The following is a 21,423-nucleotide window of genomic DNA, read 5'->3' on the forward strand; positions in this document are numbered from 1 at the left end:
ACTGTCACTGAGAGAGAGAGAGAGAGAGAGAGATGGAAAACTACCACTTCCTAATTCAATTTAGCTCAAATTTTTTACAATATTTATGCTATGATAAACTAAATGTACCATCAAATGTACCATCAAAAATACGGTTAAATGCCAGTTTTTTTTATTACCCTGCAGTCAGCAGTATTTCAGTACTTCACAGACCCCTCACAGCATATTGGAGAGAGTAGATCTACTGTAGGTGGAGGAGCGATCTGGAGGCCAGAAACTCCTGACACATTTGACGGTGTCACCTATTTTCCAATGAATCTGGTGTTGAAATGATTGGCTATTTGTTAGAGAAACAAAACACAGTGATTCCTTCTTCTCCTGTGTGTGAACGATGATGGATGTCTGAGGCTGTGTAGGGCAGCCTGAGGACCTCCCCGACCCCCCTACCCTCCACTTGAGTCTCTCTGGCCCATTAACACAGGCCCCAGACCAGTGACCGCCTCACTGAATCATCACTCAATAAAAGCAGGGCAGATATGTGGAACATGGAGGGAGAGGTGGCCTTGCCCACAGTCCCTGTAAACATGAATCTTTCTGGACTGGGACCAGGCTCTGGGGGATGGGAGGATGGGGAGAGGTGGAAAGATCTAGGCAATGTCTAATTGTTATGATTTTTTTTCTATTGGGGATTTCCAGAGATGCAGCGAATGAAGTTGTGTTACTTTTAAGTCATCATCTCCAACATTATGACCTTCCATGATAATAGAGCTTTGCTTTGGTGTGGATTTAGGCCTATAAATTCATATCAGTTGTGTTCCTCTATTGTGGTCACCTTTCCTTATGTCTATTGTGGATTGTGTTTCTGCGTGCCAATGGAAAGTCTACAAAACTATGAGCAAACCAACCTTTGTATCGAATAGATGGAATTGGATTGTGATGATACCGATGAATGAATCCTGCACATAATGTGCATATTTATTTTTCATAAGGAATGATATTTGATTTAATGTGAATGAAGCATTTTGGTGAACTTCCACCTTGGATAGTACTTTATTTTGATCATCATGATTTAGTGACTGTAAAGAACGTGTATTGATCTACTTGGATTTTAAAACACAGACAACATTTCTGTTTTGTCTGCTTCAACTCAAGAGATAAGTATGGTTGCGTTAATCTTTTTGCAGGCAGTCGTGTTATTTTGATAAATGTATTTTCAATTTTGAGAGAGAGAGAGAGAGAGAGAGAGAGAGAGAGAGAGAGAGAGAGAGAGAGAGAGAGAGAGAGAGAGAGAGAGAGAGAGAGAGAGAGAGAGAGAGAGAGAGAGATGGAAAACTACCACTTCCTAATTCAATTTAGCTCTAATTTTTTACAATATTTATGCTATGAGAGAAGAGAAGGATGTCAGAAATTCAAATTACATGAAATAAAATATTTGGGTTAAATATGGAGGGAAAGAAAAACTGCTATAAGATGGAGGAAAAGCACAAGCAGGATGAATGCCAATACATTTTTACATCGTGATGAATAGCTGTATGATGCACAGACTGCATGTGTCATTTAGGTAGCTGGACATGGAGCAAAACATCTTCAGCCTCCTCACAGACTGCACTAAAAGATGATAACTACTACTATTAACTACACACTACGAGTTTGTCCCCCAAAGACAATATGTTGTGATATTCTTGTGCAGGAAGACCGAAGATGATTAGAGAACAGTGAGGGTCAGAGTGGGTTTTGTTGAACAGGGGTCAGGAATGTGTTATGTAAAGGCCCTGTGAGGGAAGGAAGAGAATGATAGAGAGAGTTAGACAGGACAGGGTCCAGGGAAACAGTGACTCACCTCACAGCTTTACACAAACTGGGGAAGAGGATCCCCTAGGGGTAGCTAAGTGTGTGTGTGTGTGTGTGTGTGTGTGTGTGTGTGTGTGTGTGTGTGTGTGTGTGTGTGTGTGTGTGTGTGTGTGTGTGTGTGTGTGTGTGTGTGTGTGTGTGTGTGTGTGTGTGTGTGAGAGAGAGTGAGTAAGAGCTGGAGTGTGTAAATGTTTGCTTGTTAAGAGCACTGTGTGCCTGGCCCCTTTCAGACTTCAGCATACTTCAATATGACTAAAGCCTGTAACATGGTATGCTTCAAAGCACACAGAAAGTAAACCATCTGTGTCTACAACAGCTTGGGTTCAATTAAATGTTTTAAGGATGATATTTTGTATCAATCCAAGTGATAATATGTAAATGTTTCACCACTCAATATCACCTTTCTCTCCTCTTTAATTTTTTTTTAACTACCTGTCTCTACTCTGTCTCTGTACTCGTTGTGTGTGTGTGTGTTGTTGTGTGGAGCAGCGAGGGGAAGATGGTTGTTCTGTCTCTAGCGATCGGGCTGGCTGAACAAGATGACTTCGCCAACCTCCCAGATCTACAGGAAGCACCAGCGTGCCAAGAAAACTCAACTCCACCGGACAAATCAAGGTACCAGCCAGCCTACGAACAAAAGAGTGAAAGGATGAGAAAGAGGGAGAGTGAGAAAGAGTGAAAGGATGAGAAAGAGGGAGAGTGTGAAAGAGTGAAAGGATGAGAAAGAGGGAGAGTGTGAAAGAAGGAAAGAAAGAAAGAGTTGAGAGATAAAGCCCTGGTGAAATGAGATGAGAGATTGAGGGAAAATAGTTGGTGTAGACTTTCCAGCAGTGTGTCTGATGTTCGGTGCAGATCCTTGTGGTCCAGTTTTGAAGCTGCTGTGTGATCGGCATGATCCACAGTGAGAGGGAGCCTATAACAACCCAATGGGGACGCTGTAATTGGATGGGCTGACAGAAGCATCTGATTGGTTGGTTTCAGTGTCTTCCTGCTGTGAGAGTCCTGAGTTAGTACATTAGTAACAGGATTAGATATAGTCACTCTGAGAAGGCAGCAGGAAGTACTTACCTTTATTATCTGCTCCCCATATATTGTCTCTGATCCCGGCCAATCAACCATTCCCCAATTCCTTCTCCTGATTTGAAATAGGAAATATCAGGTAATAACACTAGAATGTCCTTTCATCAGGTGTTAACTATGTGTCTACATCCTGTCCCACTTCATTGGTCCTAGCCTTACCGCAACATGTTTGTTTACTTTTGCCAGTCTAAGTCAGCTTTGGCTTTTTTCCTCAGTTTTTCCATCTTTCCTTTTTCATGCTCCCTTGTTCTTTTCATGCTCCCTCTCATCCTGCCTCCCCCTTGTTAGCCTGTTTGCCTCCCGCTCTTCCTCACCAGCTCAAAGAGGGTTTGATCTGCATGTCTCCATTCCTCAGCAGGGAGCATGGTGGGGGCGGACTCATTATTCTGGAGTGTGGTCCCCCCGTGTGAAACCCCTGTCTAAAAATATGCTAACTGTTCTTCTGCCACCGACTCCATATGCATTCCCCAACAGCTGTCAGAGACAAACACGCTAACAGCCAACTACCAGCTGGGAAATAAGAACCAGAGCAACTCTTGTGGTGAGCAAACAGCTAGATAGGCTGCCGTGTTATCACCTAAAACGTTCTCAGGAATTGAGTGCTCTGCTTGCCTCCTGTCCCTCATGGGTAGTGGACTGTACATAAATCCCTATTATTGGGTAAGGAGTCCTACTGTGTACGGTGGTGTAGTAGTGCTTTTATATGGTAGCGTTCAGTACATTTCTGTCCCAGATGAGCAATAGAACAACTCTTACATTTATCAGACAATAGTTAGTTTTCACTGAATCTCTCTGATGTAGACTATTTTGTACTGCATCTTATGATTTCAATACCATTTGTAATGCTTCCTGGAATTTCCACATTTCCTTTGTACTCAGTTCAAAAAGGAGCATGAACGATGGTAGATGGAGTTCTGTGCAGTGGTCAGAATACATAAGAATGTTGTTCTGAAGGAACGTTATTGTGCTGTATTGGCCTGTGGGTTTGTCCTGTCGTGGTCATGCTAATCGTATTTCATGGTCATGCCACGGTTATGACCTGTTCAGCCTTGAAATGCCTACATTGCAGTCACGGTGTGGAGGCACGCCTGCATGCTCATCTTCTCCCTCTTCCTGGCCGGATGCCTGTCCAACACCCGTCTTTATCTGGTGCGAGGCAGAGTCGCGTGGGCCAACTTGTCTAGTGCCCTTCCACAATGAATAACCACTTTCAATCATCATCTCTGTCCATCTCCCAGTCTCTCTAGTTACCCCTGTGTGGGTCCCAGTGCCCCTGCCTTGCCCACCCCTGGCCTTATGATGGATCCCAGCATAAAATTATGGAAAGTGATGATGCCTCCATGTGTGTGTGTGTGTGTGTGTGTGTGTGTGTGTGTGTGTGTGTGTGTGTGTGTGTGTGTGTGTGTGTGTGTGTTGTGGTGGCATATTTCTGCTTTACCAAATGAGAGAGTTACAAACTTCACACACCAGTCAGAGTTATACTTCAACTACATATTTTTTAATAAGAGCTTTGCAATAGCCTTTTTGACTTTCAATGATGCGCTATCTCTAATGAACCATTGAAAAGTACCAACAGAAAAGTACAAAGATCTTTTATAGCCAAGATTACACCCCTCTCAACTTACATGACGAACCACAGATCTTAGGAACAGTTCACAAAGAAATACTTTTTCTTGAGAAAGGAGTATCCCTTAGCCAGATAACATTCGCTATAAATTATCGTTCAGTTTGGTCCCTCCGACGAGGTTCTAATCTCGTTCCTGGTACTTCATAGTACAAAAACACCAACTTATCCAATGGCATATATCAATTATCAACTCTATCTCAAGTAAACCCCCTCTTGACCCCACTCCTGGACAAGCTCACTGAGAGGAGTGAGCCTCTAGATCATACACTATCCCAGCATAAATGCAACATTGGAGAGGACATACAATGTTTCCAGACACTGCCATACACCTCCCCCCAATGGGAAAAGGAGGGAGTGACTGGCACACAGACGTTGTGGAGACAAGTAATTGGTTCCCCATTAGGTAAGGAATAGGTAAAGACACATTCACATATGAAGACAATGTTCCATTCTGTCCTCTTCCCTTTCTGATATTCTGCATAGCACCAGGGACATGTGAAAGACAAGCCTGACCTCTCCCCTCTCTGGGCCCCAAGTGACTAAGGCCTGACTGAGGGAAAAGTGCAACTGCCAACACTGTAGTCCAAAAGGATACATTCTAATGACACGTATCTCACATAAGCATATTATGCAAATAAAACATCTTAATTAACTATGTTACCCAACTAATTCTGATTCATTCGCCACAGTGTTTGTGTGTGTGTGTGTGTGTGTGTGTGTGTGTGTGTGTGTGTGTGTGTGTGTGTGTGTGTGTGTGTGTGTGTGTGTGTGTGTGTGTGTGTGAGAGAGAGAGAGAGAGAGAGGGAGAGAGAGAGAGAGAGAGAGAGCAGACATATGCTGTCAGACAAAGAGAGAAACCTTTGCTTTCAGGTTGCTAGTGAAATGTACACTCACTACCAAAAAGACAGAAGTATTCACTCAAGGAGAAATGGAACCATTCACAATTCAGATACCTAGAAACATACAGTTCAATGAGATGAATAAATAGACATACAGACTCAGGTGAAACAGACATTGACAGACAAAGCATATACCCTCCATCCATACACACACCTTACTGTATATTAGAATAGGATGTCCTTGCATAGACAGAGTAAGGGTAGAGAGGGAAGGTCAATCATTCTCTCAAATGGAGAATATGTTTTCATTCTCAGGAGACAGAAGTGTGCACTCAGATGCTTAGAAGCAGGTAATCAAAGCTTCGTGAGAAGCATAAACTAGAGGCAGCGTAATCTCTGTTTCTTTTGCTATGGCAGCTCAATTAGAAACGAATCATAGTGTTACAGCACAACTCTAAAGCCAGTGATAACCAAGCTCTATCCACAAGGAGATGAGGGAGGAAAACAATGGAATTATCCTGGAAGTCATTTGTATTTATTAGCAGTCTGGAAACATTTGTGCTGAGAGATTAGTGATGCTCCACAAAGTAGTCTAACCCCAATGTTGTCTGATTCTAAAGCATGCTACTGCGGCTGTTTCTATTGACCATTGTTCTGTTCTCTGACGATACCATTCTTACAGATATGATATCTGATCCAGAAAGTGTTTGTCTTGTAAAAACTCGGTCCAAAGGGTGAGTACAGTATTCTGTAGGCTATACCTTAAAGCTGGTTATTGAAGTTGTGGTCATCGAGTCATGCACTGGTGGCTGAGGTCCATTGTGTCAGAGGCCTTAAGCCTCACGGCTGACTGGAGTCACTGGACTAACCCTCCCACCAACATGCAGTAGCTACGGAGTTTTATCATGGCAGCTCGATATCATTACCATCATAAACTCTGCTGTAGCATGACAGTGTTAGCCCCCAGACACGCAGACACACAGAGAACACGCAAATAAGGAGCTCAACGCTCCATGCTCTTTGAGCCTGGACCACCAACTCCTTGGAGCCAGAGTTTCTGGCCTGTAATCAAACTGAGTCAAGCCTTATAATTACTCTTCTGGCTTGGCAACGGTCTCCATGGCCGCCTCTGGAGCTAGCTCAGGGAAACTTGATTGGCTGGGAACAGAAATATAGGTCAGCACAAAAGAGACATTTAAAAAAAGTCAGCTCTGTCTCAGGAAGTCATTCACCATGCCTTGCTGAGGCGTTTGAGTCGGAACACAAAGTTGATTAAAGGAAAGCGCAGTTATATAATCTGATGAAAAACAGTGAGAAATCCGCTTCGGAAGTCCTGTGTGGAAAAAAGCGCTGCATAAATTCACCTTAATCAATATCTAAGTGAGATATGAGGAGGAAATGACATCACTTTACCATCTCTTTACTTTATTAGGTGTTTGTGCAATAAATGGGAGCTTGAAGATCAGTTGAAGCATCAACCAGCATTCACGGGGTACCAACCAACTCAGACTCAGGTTGGAGAAAAGTATTCAAACAACAGTTAGCTTGACAACATATAGTAGATGGCTCCATTAGTTGTATTAAGCTGGTACGGAGGGAGGTGGTCTGCTGATATGTTGGATGTTTGCATTGAGTGGGCTGACACCAGAGCTCAGGCCTCATCCATCACAGCCTGGGGACCTGTGATTGTGTTGCGCTGCTCTCCTGGGGCATTGTATGATCAGCATGCCCATATACTGAATGTGTATGGATACATGCTTTCTCCCAAGCCAGGTCCCCCTGTTGACCCCTCATCTCTTATGTTTTCACCACTCTACCCCCTCTCCCATCATTAGAACCCATCCCTCACTCCCACTCCACTCCACCTCACCTCCATCTCCTCCCTCCATCATGCTGCCCTCTATAACACCAACCCCGCTCCTCTCAATCCATCTCTCCAGCTCTCATTCTTTCTCACTGTCTCTCTCTCTGCCTCTCATGCAGTCTCTCTTCCTCCCTTGATCTAATTGATCTATTAACCCTTTACTTACCTTCCCTCCCTTTGTCAGCCCTTTCTTTCCCTCCCTCTACCTCTCTATCTCTTTATTCATCTAATCGTGCTTCCCCTGGGGGTGTTGACTGGCGCTTTGATGGGATGATGTCAGAGCTCCGGTCCTCTGTCAGGGTGGATGACTGTCTGCCCAGGCAGCCTGGCTGGGTTACATCTGCATCACTGCTGAATATCACAACAGGGGAATGAGATTCCCCTGTGGGCAGCACACACACACTCTCACACACAGATATGGAGATGAAGAAAAAGGAGTAGGGACACATACACACAGGAAAAGAGACACTCCAGAGATTCACATACACTCTATGTAATCAACATGCAAAACGTGTCTTGGGCTCAGCCTGTTTGGGGACCTGTATTTGATACTTAAGCAAGTCAATTGTTTTTGCAGTGAAGCACCACTGTTTCCCTCCAATAATACTATGAAGATGCTCATATCATTCATATCTCATGAAGGCTTGCCTGCTATGAATGATATTATCGAGAGTACACTGAAAGATTTTCTGCTCTAACAAACTCATCATTCCACCTCCATATAACTTTCTTAACTCTATCTAACACCATCTAACTCCACTAACTATATCTAACCCCATCTAACTTCATTAACTCTATCTAACATCATCTAACTCCATTAACTTCATCTAACTCCATTAACTCAAACCAAATCCATTAACTCTATATAACTCCATTAACTCTATCCAACTCCATTAACTCTACCTAACTTCATTAACCCCATTAACGCTATCTAACTCCATCGAACTAAATTAACTCTATCTAACTCCATCGAACTCTTTTAACTCAATCTAACTCCATTAACTCTATATAGTTCCATCAAACTCCATTTTCTCTATCTAACTCCATTGAACTCCATCTAACTCCATTAACTCTATCTAACTCCATTAACTTCATTAACTCTATCTAACATCATCTAACTCTATCTAACTCCATTAACTATATCTAACACCATTAACTCAAACCAAATCCATTAACTCTATGTAACTCCATTATCTCTTATCTAACTCCATTAACTACCTACAGTGGGGAGAACAAGTATTTGATACACTGCCGATTTTGCAGGTTTTCCTACTTACAAAGCATGTAGAGGTCTGTAATTTTTATCATAGGTACACTTCAACTGTGAGAGACGGAATCGGATGATGCTAGGCCAATTGTGCGTCGCCCCACGGACCTCCCGGTCTCAGCCGGTTACGACAGAGCCTGGGCGCAAACCCAGAGTCTCTGGTGGCACAGCTGGCGCTGCAGTACAGCACCCTTCACCACTGCGCCACCTGGGAGGCCCTCATTGTATCATTTTTAAGTAAATAATTTGCATTTTATTGCATGACATAAGTATTTGATACATCAGAAAAGCAGAACTTAATATTTGGTACAGAAACCTTTGTTTGCAATTACAGAGATCAAATGTTTACTGTAGTTCTTGACCAGGTTTGCACACACTGCGGCAGGGATTTTGGCCCACTCCTCCATACAGACCTTCTCCAGATCCTTCAGGTTTCGGGGCTGTCGCTGGGCAATACGGACTTTCAGCTCCCTCCAAAGATTTTCTATTGGGTTCAGGTCTGGAGACTGGCTAGGCCACTCCAGTACCTTGAGATGCTTCTTACGGAGCCACTCCTTAGTTGCCCTGGCTGTGTGTTTCGGGTCGTTGTCATGCTGGAAGACCCAGCCACGACACATCTTCAATGCTCTTACTGAGGGAAGGAGGTTGTTGGCCAAGATACATACATGGCCCCATCCATACATACATGGCCCCATCCATCCTCTCCTCAATACGGTGCAGTTGTCCTGTCCCCTTTGCAGAAAAGCATCCCCATCCACGTCCATGCTTCACGGTTGGGATGGTGTTCTTGGGGTTGTACTCATCCTTCTTCTTTCTCCAAACACGGCGAGTGGAGTTTAGACCAAAAAGCTCTATTTTTGTCTCATCAGACCACATGACCTTCTCCCATTCCTCCTCTGGATCATCCAGATGGTCATTGGCAAACTTCAGACGGGCCTGGACATGCGATGGCTTGAGCAGGGGGACCTTGCGTGAGCTGCAGGATTTTAATCCATGACGGCGTAGTGTGTTACTAATGGTTTTCTTTGAGACTGTTGTCCCAGCTCTCCTCAGGTCATTGACCAGGTCCTGCCGTGTAGTTCTCAGCTGATCCATCACCTTCCTCATGATCATTGATGCCCCACGAGGTGAGATCTTGCATGGGCCCCAGACCGAGAGTGAGTGACCGTCATCTTGAACGTCTTCCATTTTCTAATAATTGCACCAACAGTTGTTGCCTTCTCACCAAGCTGCTTGCCTATTGTCCTGTAGCCCATCCCAGCCTTGTGGAGGTCTACAATTTTATCCCTGATGTCCTTACACAGCTTTCTTGTCTTGGCCATTGTGGAGAGGTTGGAGTCTGTTTGATTGAGTGTGTGGACAGGTGTCTTTTATACAGGTAACGAGTTCAAACAGGTGCAGTTAATACAGGTAATGAGTGGAGAACAGGATGGCTTTTTAAAGAAAAACGAACAGGTCTGTGAGAGCCGGAATTCGTACTGGTTGGTAGGTGATCAAATACTTATGTCATGCAATAAAATGCAAATTAATTACTTAAAAATCATACAATGTGATTTTCTTTCTTTTGTTTTAGATTCCGTCTCTCACAGTTGAAGTGTACCTATGATAAAAAATTACAGACCACTACATACTTTGTAAGTAGGAAAACCTGCAAAATCGGCAGTGTATCAAATACTTGTTCTCCCCACTGTATCTCAATTTTATTGCCAGCAGCTTACCACCCTGCATACCACTGCTGGCTTGCTTTGAAGCTAAGCAGGGTTTGTCCTGGTCAGTTCCTGGATGGGAGACCAGATTCTGCTGGAAGTGGTGTTGGCGGGCCAGTAGGAGGCACTCTTTCCTCTGGTCTAAAAAAATATCCCAATTCCCCAGGGCAGTGATTGTGGACACTGCCCTTTGTAGGGTGGGACATTAAACGGGTGTCCTGACTCTCTGAGGTCATTAAAGATCCCATGGTACTTATTGTAAGAGTAGGGGTGTTAACCCTGGTGTCCTGGCTAAATTCCCAATCTGTTCCTCAAACCACCACGGTCACATAATAATCTCCAGTTTACAATTGGCTCATTCATCCCCCTCCTCTCCCCTGTAACTATTCCCCAGGTCGTTGCTGCAAATGAGAATTTGTTCTCAGTCAACTTACCTGGTAAAATAATAAATAAATTAACTCAATCGAACTCCATTAACTAAATCTAACTCCATTTAATTTCATTAACTCTATCTAACTCCATTAACTATCTAATTCCATAAAACTCCATTAACACAATCTAAATCCATTAACTCTTATCTAACTTCATTAACTCTATCTAACATCATCTAATTCCATTAACTCTATCTAACTCCATCTAACTTCATTAACTATATCTAACTCCATCCAACTTCATTAACTATATCTAACTCCATCTAACTCCATTAACTCTATCTAATGCCATCTAACTTCATTAAGTCCATCTAACTCCATCTAACTTCATTAACTCTATCTAACTCCATCTAACTTCAGTAACTCCATCTAACTTCATCTAACTATATCTAACTCCATTGCGTTTAAGTAGAGAACACAATTAGTTATTTTCGGAAAATGTCAGTTTTCCACATGAGGCTACCCAGTTATTTGTTTATAATTTCAATATAACTTTCATATAATGGACAATTAAAATAAATGTTAGAGAGATGAGGGACACTTCATTTCCATTTCAAACTTCTTTAATCCACCTTTGTTCAATTATCTTTTCCCCACTACACTCTCCTTCCATCCGGTTGGTTACACTTCTTTTCCCCACTACACTCTCCTTCCATCCGGTTGGTTACACTTCTTTTCCCCACTACACTCTCCTTCCATCCGGTTGGTTACACTTCTTTTCCCCACTACACTCTCCTTCCATCCGGTTGGTTACACTTCTTTTCCCCACAACACTCTCCTTCCCTCCGGTTGGTTACACTTCTTTTCCCCACTACACTCTCCTTCCATCCGGTTGGTTACACTTCTTTTCCCCACAACACTCTCCTTCCCTCCGGTTGGTTACACTTCTTTTCCCCACAACACTCTCCTTCCATCCGGTTGGTTACACTTCTTTTCCCCACAACACTCTCCTTCCCTCCGGTTGGTTACACTTCTTTTCCCCACAACACTCTCCTTCCCTCCGGTTGGTTACACTTCTTTTCCCCACTACACTCTCCTTCCCTCCGGTTGGTTACACTTCTTTTCCCCACAACACTCTCCTTCCCTCCGGTTGGTTACACTTCTTTTCCCCACAACACTCTCCTTCCCTCCGGTTGGTTACACTTCTTTTCCCCACAACACTCTCCTTCCCTCCGGTTGGTTACACTTCTTTTCCCCACTACACTCTCCTTCCCTCCGGTTGGTTACACTTCTTTTCCCCACTACACTCTCCTTCCATCCGGTTGGTTACACTTCTTTTCCCCACAACACTCTCCTTCCCTCCGGTTGGTTACACTTCTTTTCCCCACAACACTCTCCTTCCCTCCGGTTGGTTACACTTCTTTTCCCCACAACACTCTCCTTCCCTCCGGTTGGTTACACTTCTTTTCCCCACAACACTCTCCTTCCCTCCGGTTGGTTACACTTCTTTTCCCCACTACACTCTCCTTCCCTCCGGTTGGTTACACTTCTTTTCCCCACTACACTCTCCTTCCATCCGGTTGGTTACACTTCTTTTCCCCACAACACTCTCCTTCCCTCCGGTTGGTTACACTTCTTTTCCCCACAACACTCTCCTTCCCTCCGGTTGGTTACACTTCTTTTCCCCACAACACTCTCCTTCCCTCCGGTTGGTTACACTTCTTTTCCCCACTACACTCTCCTTCCCTCCGGTTGGTTACACTTCTTTTCCCCACAACACTCTCCTTCCCTCCGGTTGGTTACACTTCTTTTCCCCACAACACTCTCCTTCCCTCCGGTTGGTTACACTTCTTTTCCCCACAACACTCTCCTTCCCTCCGGTTGGTTGCACTTCTTTTCCCCACAACACTCTCCTTCCATCCGGTTGGTTACACTTCTTTTCCCCACTACACTCTCCTTCCATCCGGTTGGTTACACTTCTTTTCCCCACAACACTCTCCTTCCATCCGGTTGGTTACACTTCTTTTCCCCACAACACTCTCCTTCCATCCGGTTGGTTACACTTCTTTTCCCCACAACACTCTCCTTCCATCCGGTTGGTTACACTTCTTTTCCCCACAACACTCTCCTTCCATCCGGTTGGTTACACTTCTTTTCCCCACAACACTCTCCTTCCCTCCGGTTGGTTACACTTCTTTTCCCCACAACACTCTCCTTCCCTCCGGTTGGTTACACTTCTTTTCCCCACAACACTCTCCTTCCCTCCGGTTGGTTACACTTCTTTTCCCCACAACACTCTCCTTCCCTCCGGTTGGTTACACTTCTTTTCCCCACAACACTCTCCTTCCCTCCGGTTGGTTACACTTCTTTTCCCCACAACACTCTCCTTCCCTCCGGTTGGTTACACTTCTTTTCCCCACTACACTCTCCTTCCCTCCGGTTGGTTACACTTCTTTTCCCCACTACACTCTCCTTCCATCCGGTTGGTTACACTTCTTTTCCCCACAACACTCTCCTTCCCTCCGGTTGGTTACACTTCTTTTCCCCACAACACTCTCCTTCCCTCCGGTTGGTTACACTTCTTTTCCCCACTACACTCTCCTTCCATCCGGTTGGTTACACTTCAAGAAGTCTCAGTGCATCCTTTGATTTGTTAGTATTGCTGCCCCTTTCAGAAAATCAGGAAGCATCTAAAGGCATTTATCTAGTAGATGACATAACATTGTATACTCCCCTGCAACACAATATACAGAGATATGCACATTATAATGTCTTTGTTTCACAGTATGTCATCAGGTCCAGGTTCTCTTTGTTACATTTTGAACAGAGTTAACACTACTATGCTTTTCATGTTTGTGGGGCAGGGAATTACGGTACCAAAGTCAACATTGTAGAAAAAATATGGAAACTCCAGTGTACACAATTTTATCTCTGCATATTTATTGTCAACATTTTGGTACACATCCTTTTTCAAGACGTTGAAGAAGGTTGGAAAATGTTGTACACCAAAACGTTGACAGTAAGTATGCACAGAGGAATTGTGTGTGCAGGAGTTATTTTTGTATTTTCTCTACGTCTCTTTCTCAGCTTGTCATGATGTCTCTGAGCAAGTGAGATAAAGTCACCTCTCTGTCCCCTGGGATGGGACCTGCCGCTTGGTCTAATTAATGGGAGGATAGGTTAGGCTCTCTGACCTGGGGTTAAGGTCATATAATCAGGGTTCGGGTGTCAGGATCTGTCTAGGGATCATAGCATCGATCCTCAGGGGATGTATTTTATCTAAAGTATTGAGTGTGTATTTGTGTTTCGGGATTTGTCGTGTGATGTCATGTGTGTGACGGTGCATATCATTTGTCATTGCTGTACTAAGACCACACAAACATTTGGAATAGTAATATCAAAATGTACAATATCTCTTGGGGGAGAGTCATTGTTCTATAATGGTCTGAGGTGTTGCGAGGGGATTGGGCAGAGGAGTTAGAACAGGAGAAGGTTAATGTTCTACAGCTGGGGGTGATTCTACAGTTTTCCTATAGACTTCTCCAGTGAATCAGCTGTTTGCTCCATGGCATCTTCACCCCCCTAGGGGCACGGCGGTATTTGGGTATGGAGAGAGGATGAGTAGGCATGACAGGTCAAGGGGCCTGATGACAATGTGGCCTACTGTCCCTGTCCCTGCTCCATAGGAGGTTTAGATTGCCTTAGATTCTATTATCTCCTTATGGGAGATTATGGTTACCCAGCCATACCACTAGAAAATATCATTACGATACCATACAACCTCCGGTGGGAGCGTACAGTTTGGTAACCATGGTTACTCGAACCCCTTAAGTATGAATTATATAACCATTGAATTTGTGAAGGAAAGAGCGCAATGGACTAGTCTTTACATTAGCTCATATCAATGGACTAGTCTTTACATTAGCTCATATCAATGGACAAGTCTTTACATTAGCTCATATCAATGGACTAGTCTTTACTTTACAGTAGCTCATATCAATGGACTAGTCTTTACTTTACATTAGCTCATATCAATGGACTAGTCTTTACATTAGCTCATATCAAGGGACTAGTCTTTACTTTACAGTAGCTCATATCAATGGTCTAGTCATTACTGTACATTAGCTCATATCAATGGACTAGTCTTTACATTAGCTCATATCAATGGACTAGTCTTTACTTTACAGTAGCTCATATCAATGGACTAGTCTTTACTTTACAAAAAAAAATATTATATCTAAGAGTCTCATTGTCAGTAGTTTGTGTGTTTGTGTGAACATACTATAGATCTGTATATCCTTTGTGTGTGTATATGCGCGTAGTTCTCCAGAGACCGCAATTTCCCTCATATCAATGGACTAGTTTTTACTTTACAGTAGCTCATATCAATGGACTAGTTTTTACTTTACAGTAGCTCATATCAATGGTCTAGTCATTACTGTACAGTAGCTCATATCAATGGTCTAGCCATTACTGTACATTAGCTCATATCAATGGTCTAGTCATTACTGTACATTAGCTCATATCAATGGAGTAGTCATTACTGTACATTAGCTCATATCAATGGTCTAGTCATTACTGTACATTAGCTCATATCACTGGAGTAGTCTTTACTTTACAGTAGCTCATATCAACGGTCTAGTCATTACTGTACATTAGCTCATATCAATGGAGTAGTCTTTACTTTACAGTAGCTCATATCAATGGTCTAGTCATTACTGTACATTAGCTCTTATCAATGGTCTAGTCATTACTGTACATTAGCTCATATCAATGGACTAGTCATTACTGTACATTAGCTCATATCAATGGTCTAGTCATTACTGTACATTAGCTCATATCAATGGACTAGTCATTACTGTACATTAGCTCATATCAATGGTCTAGTCATTACTGTACATTAGCTCATATTTCGCTGGCTTCCCATCAGTACTCAGAGCCCATCAGAGCTCTCCTATGATTTGTGAGAGAATTAGAGCAGATGATTTTAACAAACTATTATCCTTTCTTGTATTTTGTTTCAATCAAAGCATACAGTATAACCTGCCTAGTGGCAGGTAACCATCCTAAAAGGTCATTAGAAATTAGGAGGTGTTTTTGGTGTAACAGTATCGTTATAGGCTTACTATGCGGTTATATTTGTTATTATTATTATTATTCTTTTCTCTATTGACACTAGAGTATGATGCCAGGCTGACTCAGGTTTTAGTGTAGGGCAGTGGATCCAGGGCTGTGTGTATGTGTCTGTCTGTCTGTCTGTTTGTGTGTGTCTTTGTCTCTTGTATTGGTCATTAAGTGAATCATGGGGGAGGTGGGTAGCGGAGGGTACTGGGAGCGTGCGGGCAGGAGAGGGTTTTCTTCTTGTGCTCTCTTCAGCCTTGCAGCGGAGTGTCCCCACCTCTTCCCTTTTCCCTTTGGTCTCAGGCTCTGGGCACAGGTAACACTCCATAAGGATATTATCACAGGTCATGGTGAGAAGTAGAGGCCTCGTCTGCTTCCACGTGCCCCTGCTAGTGTGTGTGTGTGTGTGTGTGTGTGTGTGTGTGTGTGTGTGTGTGTGTGTGTGTGTGTGTGTGTGTGTGTGTGTGTGTGTGTGTGTGTGTGTGTGTGTGTGTGTGTGTGTGTTTGCGTATGTGAGTGTGTGTGTTTTCCCAGAGGCACTCACCTGCACCTGTCATATGTCCTCCAATCCCGTTGTGTCTTGCTGTTGATGTGTCTGCCTGTTTGCTGCCCTCTGCGACCCCCTGCCAAGCCCCCACGCTGCACGCCTACCCTCCTTTCACTCCCTCGATCCCAGGTGCTTGCTGTCTCTCCAGCCGTGCCAACAGAGCAGCCCATATTCTTTAGCTGGTGATCTGGGAAGGGAAGCAGCATGGGTTGGTCCGGGCTCCATCAGCCACCTCTGGCAGCTGCAAGCCATTGCAAGCTGACTGACATGACCCTCACTGTGCCCACACACAACCATGCCACATGTTAGCATCACGTTAGCCCCACGTTAGCCTCATCAGTTAGCCTTAACAGTAAATATGGAAGAAGAGAGAAGATGACCTTACTTAACTCTATCTAGTTAGAGTGCTTTGTATGGAGTCCCTCTTGTTAGCCTGTTTGGAGTCATTTGTTTTGATGGTAGGAAGTTGATTGAATCAGACTGAGACAGTCATTCCCTGTGGGTGGGACACGACTCTAGACATCGACAGCAGGCTTTGGGTTAGATCCAACCTTTAATGAATCAGCATACAGGGAGATCATAGACTAAGGAAGGAAAGAGAAATGGAAAAGATAGATTAGGACTGAGAGAGTAAAGAGGAAGGACAGCAGGAGATGTTGGATATGAGAAAAATTGGCGTGATTCAGTAAAGATAAGATAAATGTAAGACGAGGCAAGGTGTATCAGTTGTTGAGATGTTTGGCACTTTGACCTCTCCCCCTTCCATCATCTTATGTCTCCCCTCATTCAACCCCCTCCCCTGCAGTCTACGGTGTGAATCCTCCTGACAGCTTTTCCCTCCAATCACAGCTATGCCAATCAAGAGACCCCCCTTGAACCAGGCTCATCCACATGACCTGTTTTGCTTACACTTACCTGTCTGTCTGTATGTCTGTCTACATTCATTGTCTTTCTCTGTCTGATGCCTCACTTCTTACTCTATACGTGCTCCATTATCTGCCTGTGTCCCTGTCTGTGACTGGGTGTCAACCCGTGTCTGTCTCGTTCTGTCTCTTTGTCTGTCTGATCTGGATAACTCAGTCTTATCCTCGCCAAGTGGATAAACTCTGTTATTTATTTGTTGCTCATTCAACTTCACTGATCACCTACACAGAGGGTTCAGTGATCCATGAGTTTGCTCTATAAGGCACTAAATGGATGTTAGACAGGAAGGGGAATGACTAAAGGAATGGGGGTAAGTGGTGTAGGTAGAGTTGCAACATTCTGGTAACTTTTCCAGATATCCTGGTTAAAGGAGACCAGATTTCCTGCTTACTCCCTCTTTATTACAGGAATCTTCCAACTGGGATTTCTAGAAAACCTAAAAAGGTTACCAGAATTGTGCAACTCTACCTACACCACTTACCCCCACTCCTTCAGTCATTCCCCTTCCTTTCTATTAGTGCCTTATAGAGAAAACAAATAGATCACTGGACAGACAGACAGACATGATATGGGACGTAGTCATCCCTAGATTCTCAGATACAGGCAGCAAAAACTAGCTGAGAGATTGTTTTGTATGTGCATGTTGTTGCTTGCGCTTTGCTAAACTGTAGTATAAAGGCACAGTGAAACTCTGCATGCCTCTGTTGTACTGTATATAAGTGAAATCCAGCCAGCCAGCCAGTGTTCATGGAAGGACACAGTGCACTAGAGTTACAGTCTCTCTCTTGTGTTAGGCAGCCCAACCCAACCACAGATACTGGATTTGCATTTGTGGACTGACCCTTCACACAGAGAGAGCCCGACCAGACAGAGACATGTCTGCGGTCCTACAACAGTGACTGACCCCTCAAACGACCAGGAACACAGACATCTGTAGCCTCAACCACAGAATTACAGATACTTCAGGAACCACAATTACCATCCTCCCTCCTCCTTGATAACCCATATGGTTAACATGCCCACATGCATCCTCTAACATCCCACTGGATTGGGATTAACCTCACTCAGCCAAACGATTAGTTCCTTGTATCTATTTGGCGGTTAACATGTTGTGTGTGTTATGTTTATACCCTCCCACATAACATCTTATCCCTCCTTTTCTCTTTTTCTCTCGCTCGCCTACTTCTTTTTCCTGTCAGCCTTTCTGATGTACTGCCTCCAGCCATCTCCCTCCCTCTCTGACTCGACCTCTTATTTTGCATGCCCATATCTAGTCCATTTCTCGTCTCTATTCTTTAGTCCTTATTGTGCTCTCTTACTGAAAGTAAGTCTTTGTTTTTTTCTCCCAGCCTCTTATCCTCTCTCATCTCCTTTATTTCTCTTCCAGCTTCACCTGAACTATGCTGTGGTGTCTGTCTCTGTCTCACGTTCATTTGAGTCAGTAACCTCACTTTGTTCATTCTGTTAATCCTCCTAGTCTTAACAAAGACAAATCCCCCCTTTTCTCTGCAGAGATAAATCTTCAAATCTACTTCTTCTTCTGCACTCATCTTTCCCACAGCACCCATTCCTAATCCCACTTCCTCTCCCTCCATTTCTACAGTGCACCTGCACTGTTTTTCCTCTCTCTTCCTCTTGTCATTTTCCAGTGTGTAACCTGTAATTAGTGTTGTCTGTCTATGTGTCTTGACTTGTGTCACCTGCTATAGCTCAGCATGTCTTCTGCTCACCAGACTGTTACAACATATGGGCTAGGAACACTTTGTCTCCAACACCCAGTCCTCCCCCACCCTGTCCTCTTTCTTTTACTCTTTTGTTCATTAATTGTGTTGATTTTTGTTTCTGTTTTGCAAATATCACACTGTTACATGCTTGTAGTGACTAAGGTTTGGAACTAAGTGTGCATGTATGCGTGTGAAGGTGTGTGTGTGTGTGTGTGTGTGAGTGTAAGTCACTAAAATTCCCTTTTTACTCCCAAGTCTGGGGACATTATTAGTCACATTCAGATCTGGACTCTGGATAGTCTAGCCCTTACACAAGACCTTGCAGCCTCACCTGTGGTGGGAAGCCATCACAGAGCTGAGGCTGGCTCTTTGTCTTCAGAAGCAGGATTCTCCTAGTGCTCCATTGGCCTCTCTCTCAGTGTCCGTCCTGACTATGTCTCTGCCCCCCCCCCCCCCCCAGCAGGAGCCTGTGTAAACCTGGAAGCCAGACCCCAGATGAGGCAGGCCGCCTCGGGAACTCCTCCGTCACAGACCTGGCCAACTCTGTCACCACCAGCGACATTCACATGGTAAGGAAATCCGCTCTCTTCCTGTCTGTCTGTGTTAATGATTGTTCATCTGTACTCCTCTCTACATGTCTGGGTTTGCCCACCGCCACCCACTTGTAGCAGCATTTAGATTTGCAAGATGTCTTAAATGACAAAACGTGCTAATTACATGACATTTCCCAACCCAGCTTGGCTATCACAAAGGGGAAACTCAGTAGAATATGCTTTATTCAGCAAAAGCTGGTAATTACGCTGCGAACACAGTGCTGTGAGTGCTGGGTGGACAGGGCGCGGGTGGGGGATGGGCCTGTGTTATTATGTGGGTTGCACGTCTGCGTTATGGAGGTCCCGATGATGCTTAATGATGATACTTTCACTTTGAGGGGGAGCCAACAGGGCCTGTCAGTTGGATCAGACCTGCAGTTGGACACGGGCTCTTTCCATCTCTGGTCTCTCACTTCACTATGTGGGTCGAAGACTTTCACTAGGCCTAGTTAATAACTATTTAAAAAAATATATATATCACTGAGGCACATTTGTATTGTGATACTACCTATGCAGGTGTTTAGAAGTTTTATGTGTGTTTACAAAAGTGAGCTAAATTCATTAATCCCGGTACCCAGAATCAAATCTTGTGTAAGCTGGCCAGCTACGTCAGAGAGATGTGTATAGTGTAGGTGGGCTCAGTATGTGGCTGTATTTTGTGGAGGTTCTGTATCTATGTGGGTTATGTGGGTTTCAGGCGAAGCGATTGGGAGAAAAGTATAAATAAAAATGAGGAAAAAATAGATTGACCCTGAAAAATTGTTGACAACTGTAGGTGGGACAGATTTCAGGAGAGAGCTGTCTGAAAGCCGGTGTGTGCATTCATGCGTCCATGTGTGTAAGTCTGTGTGTGCATGTGTATGTTTGAAAGACAGACAGACATCAGACACCAAGAGAGTGAAGGAGGAGAGATGATCAGATTTAGAACGGAAAGGTAGAGCAACAGCGAGATGTGTGGGAGAGAATACAGAATGTGAGATTAAATTCCAGGAACTGCACCTTGGGCCAAGCCTCTGGTCCCTCTCTATCAGATAGCAGCCTTTTAACTGCATTTCCTTCCCTCCCTCGGGGCCCAGCTCCAGTTAGGCAGGGGGTCTCTCTACTCACAGAATATCTCCTGCCTCTCATCTCCTGATATACCTTCTCCTCCATTGCTCCCTCCCTTATCGCTTAGTAAAGCCCAGACATATGACATAACATTATCTGAACGTTAGGCTAGCATGATGGCGGCATTGCACGTGAGTTCCAGTGCTATTTGACTGCCCCCTTGTGGATGAGAAACAAAGCTCCTTGTTCACCTTGGGTGTCCATGTCCCTGAGTGTTTGATCTGTGTGTTCCATGCTGGGAAAGGGTGGGGCTAGTGGGATGAGGGTTGTTGAGTGTACATAGGGAGAATCTCAATTGCATAGTCCTCGCATCCTCTCTCTTTCTCCTCGCCTCCTTCTCAAAACCCATTGGATGAGAGTGCCAGAGATCCATGCCCTCTGACCTTCTCCAATATGTTTTGAGTAGGAGTCGAGGAGAGAGGACACAAGGAGTATGCAATTGCGATTCTACCATCGTATAGACTGGATAAATATTAGAGTTCTCTGCTGCTGTTCTCTCCCAGCTCTCTCCAGGCTCAGAAGAGGACACAGAAGGGCCTGTGGTTGAGAAGCTGGGCCGGATTCAGTTCAGTGTGGGCTACAGCTTCCAGGACTCCACCCTGACCGTCAAGATCCTTACGGGCCAGGAGCTCCCCGCCAAGGACTTCTCTGGCACCTCAGACCCCTTCGTCAAACTCTACCTGCTGCCTGACAAGAAGCACAAGCTGGAGACCAAGGTCAAGAGGAAGAACCTCAACCCTCGCTGGAACGAGACCTTCCTGTTTGAAGGTCAGACTGTGAAATCACCCTGCATACGAGGCTGCGTACCTAATGGCGCCCTATT

General features: G+C 44.3%; 1 protein-coding gene across 2 annotated transcripts in view; it reads left to right on the forward strand.

Annotated features, from left to right (window-relative positions):
- LOC139385038 (synaptotagmin-7-like) overlaps positions 1–21,423 on the forward strand; it is a 109,081-nt gene that overhangs the window by 84,373 nt on the left and 3,285 nt on the right. For both annotated transcript variants that reach the window (XM_071130077.1, XM_071130076.1), the window contains 3 exons: positions 2,320–2,445; positions 19,361–19,469; positions 21,104–21,368. In XM_071130077.1, coding sequence (XP_070986178.1) covers positions 2,320–2,445; positions 19,361–19,469; positions 21,104–21,368 — 500 coding nt within the window. The remainder of the gene's footprint in view (positions 1–2,319; positions 2,446–19,360; positions 19,470–21,103; positions 21,369–21,423) is intronic.

The sequence above is a fragment of the Oncorhynchus clarkii genome, chromosome 26 (assembly GCF_045791955.1).
Source record: "Oncorhynchus clarkii lewisi isolate Uvic-CL-2024 chromosome 26, UVic_Ocla_1.0, whole genome shotgun sequence".
Classification (NCBI taxonomy): Eukaryota; Metazoa; Chordata; class Actinopteri; order Salmoniformes; family Salmonidae; genus Oncorhynchus; species Oncorhynchus clarkii.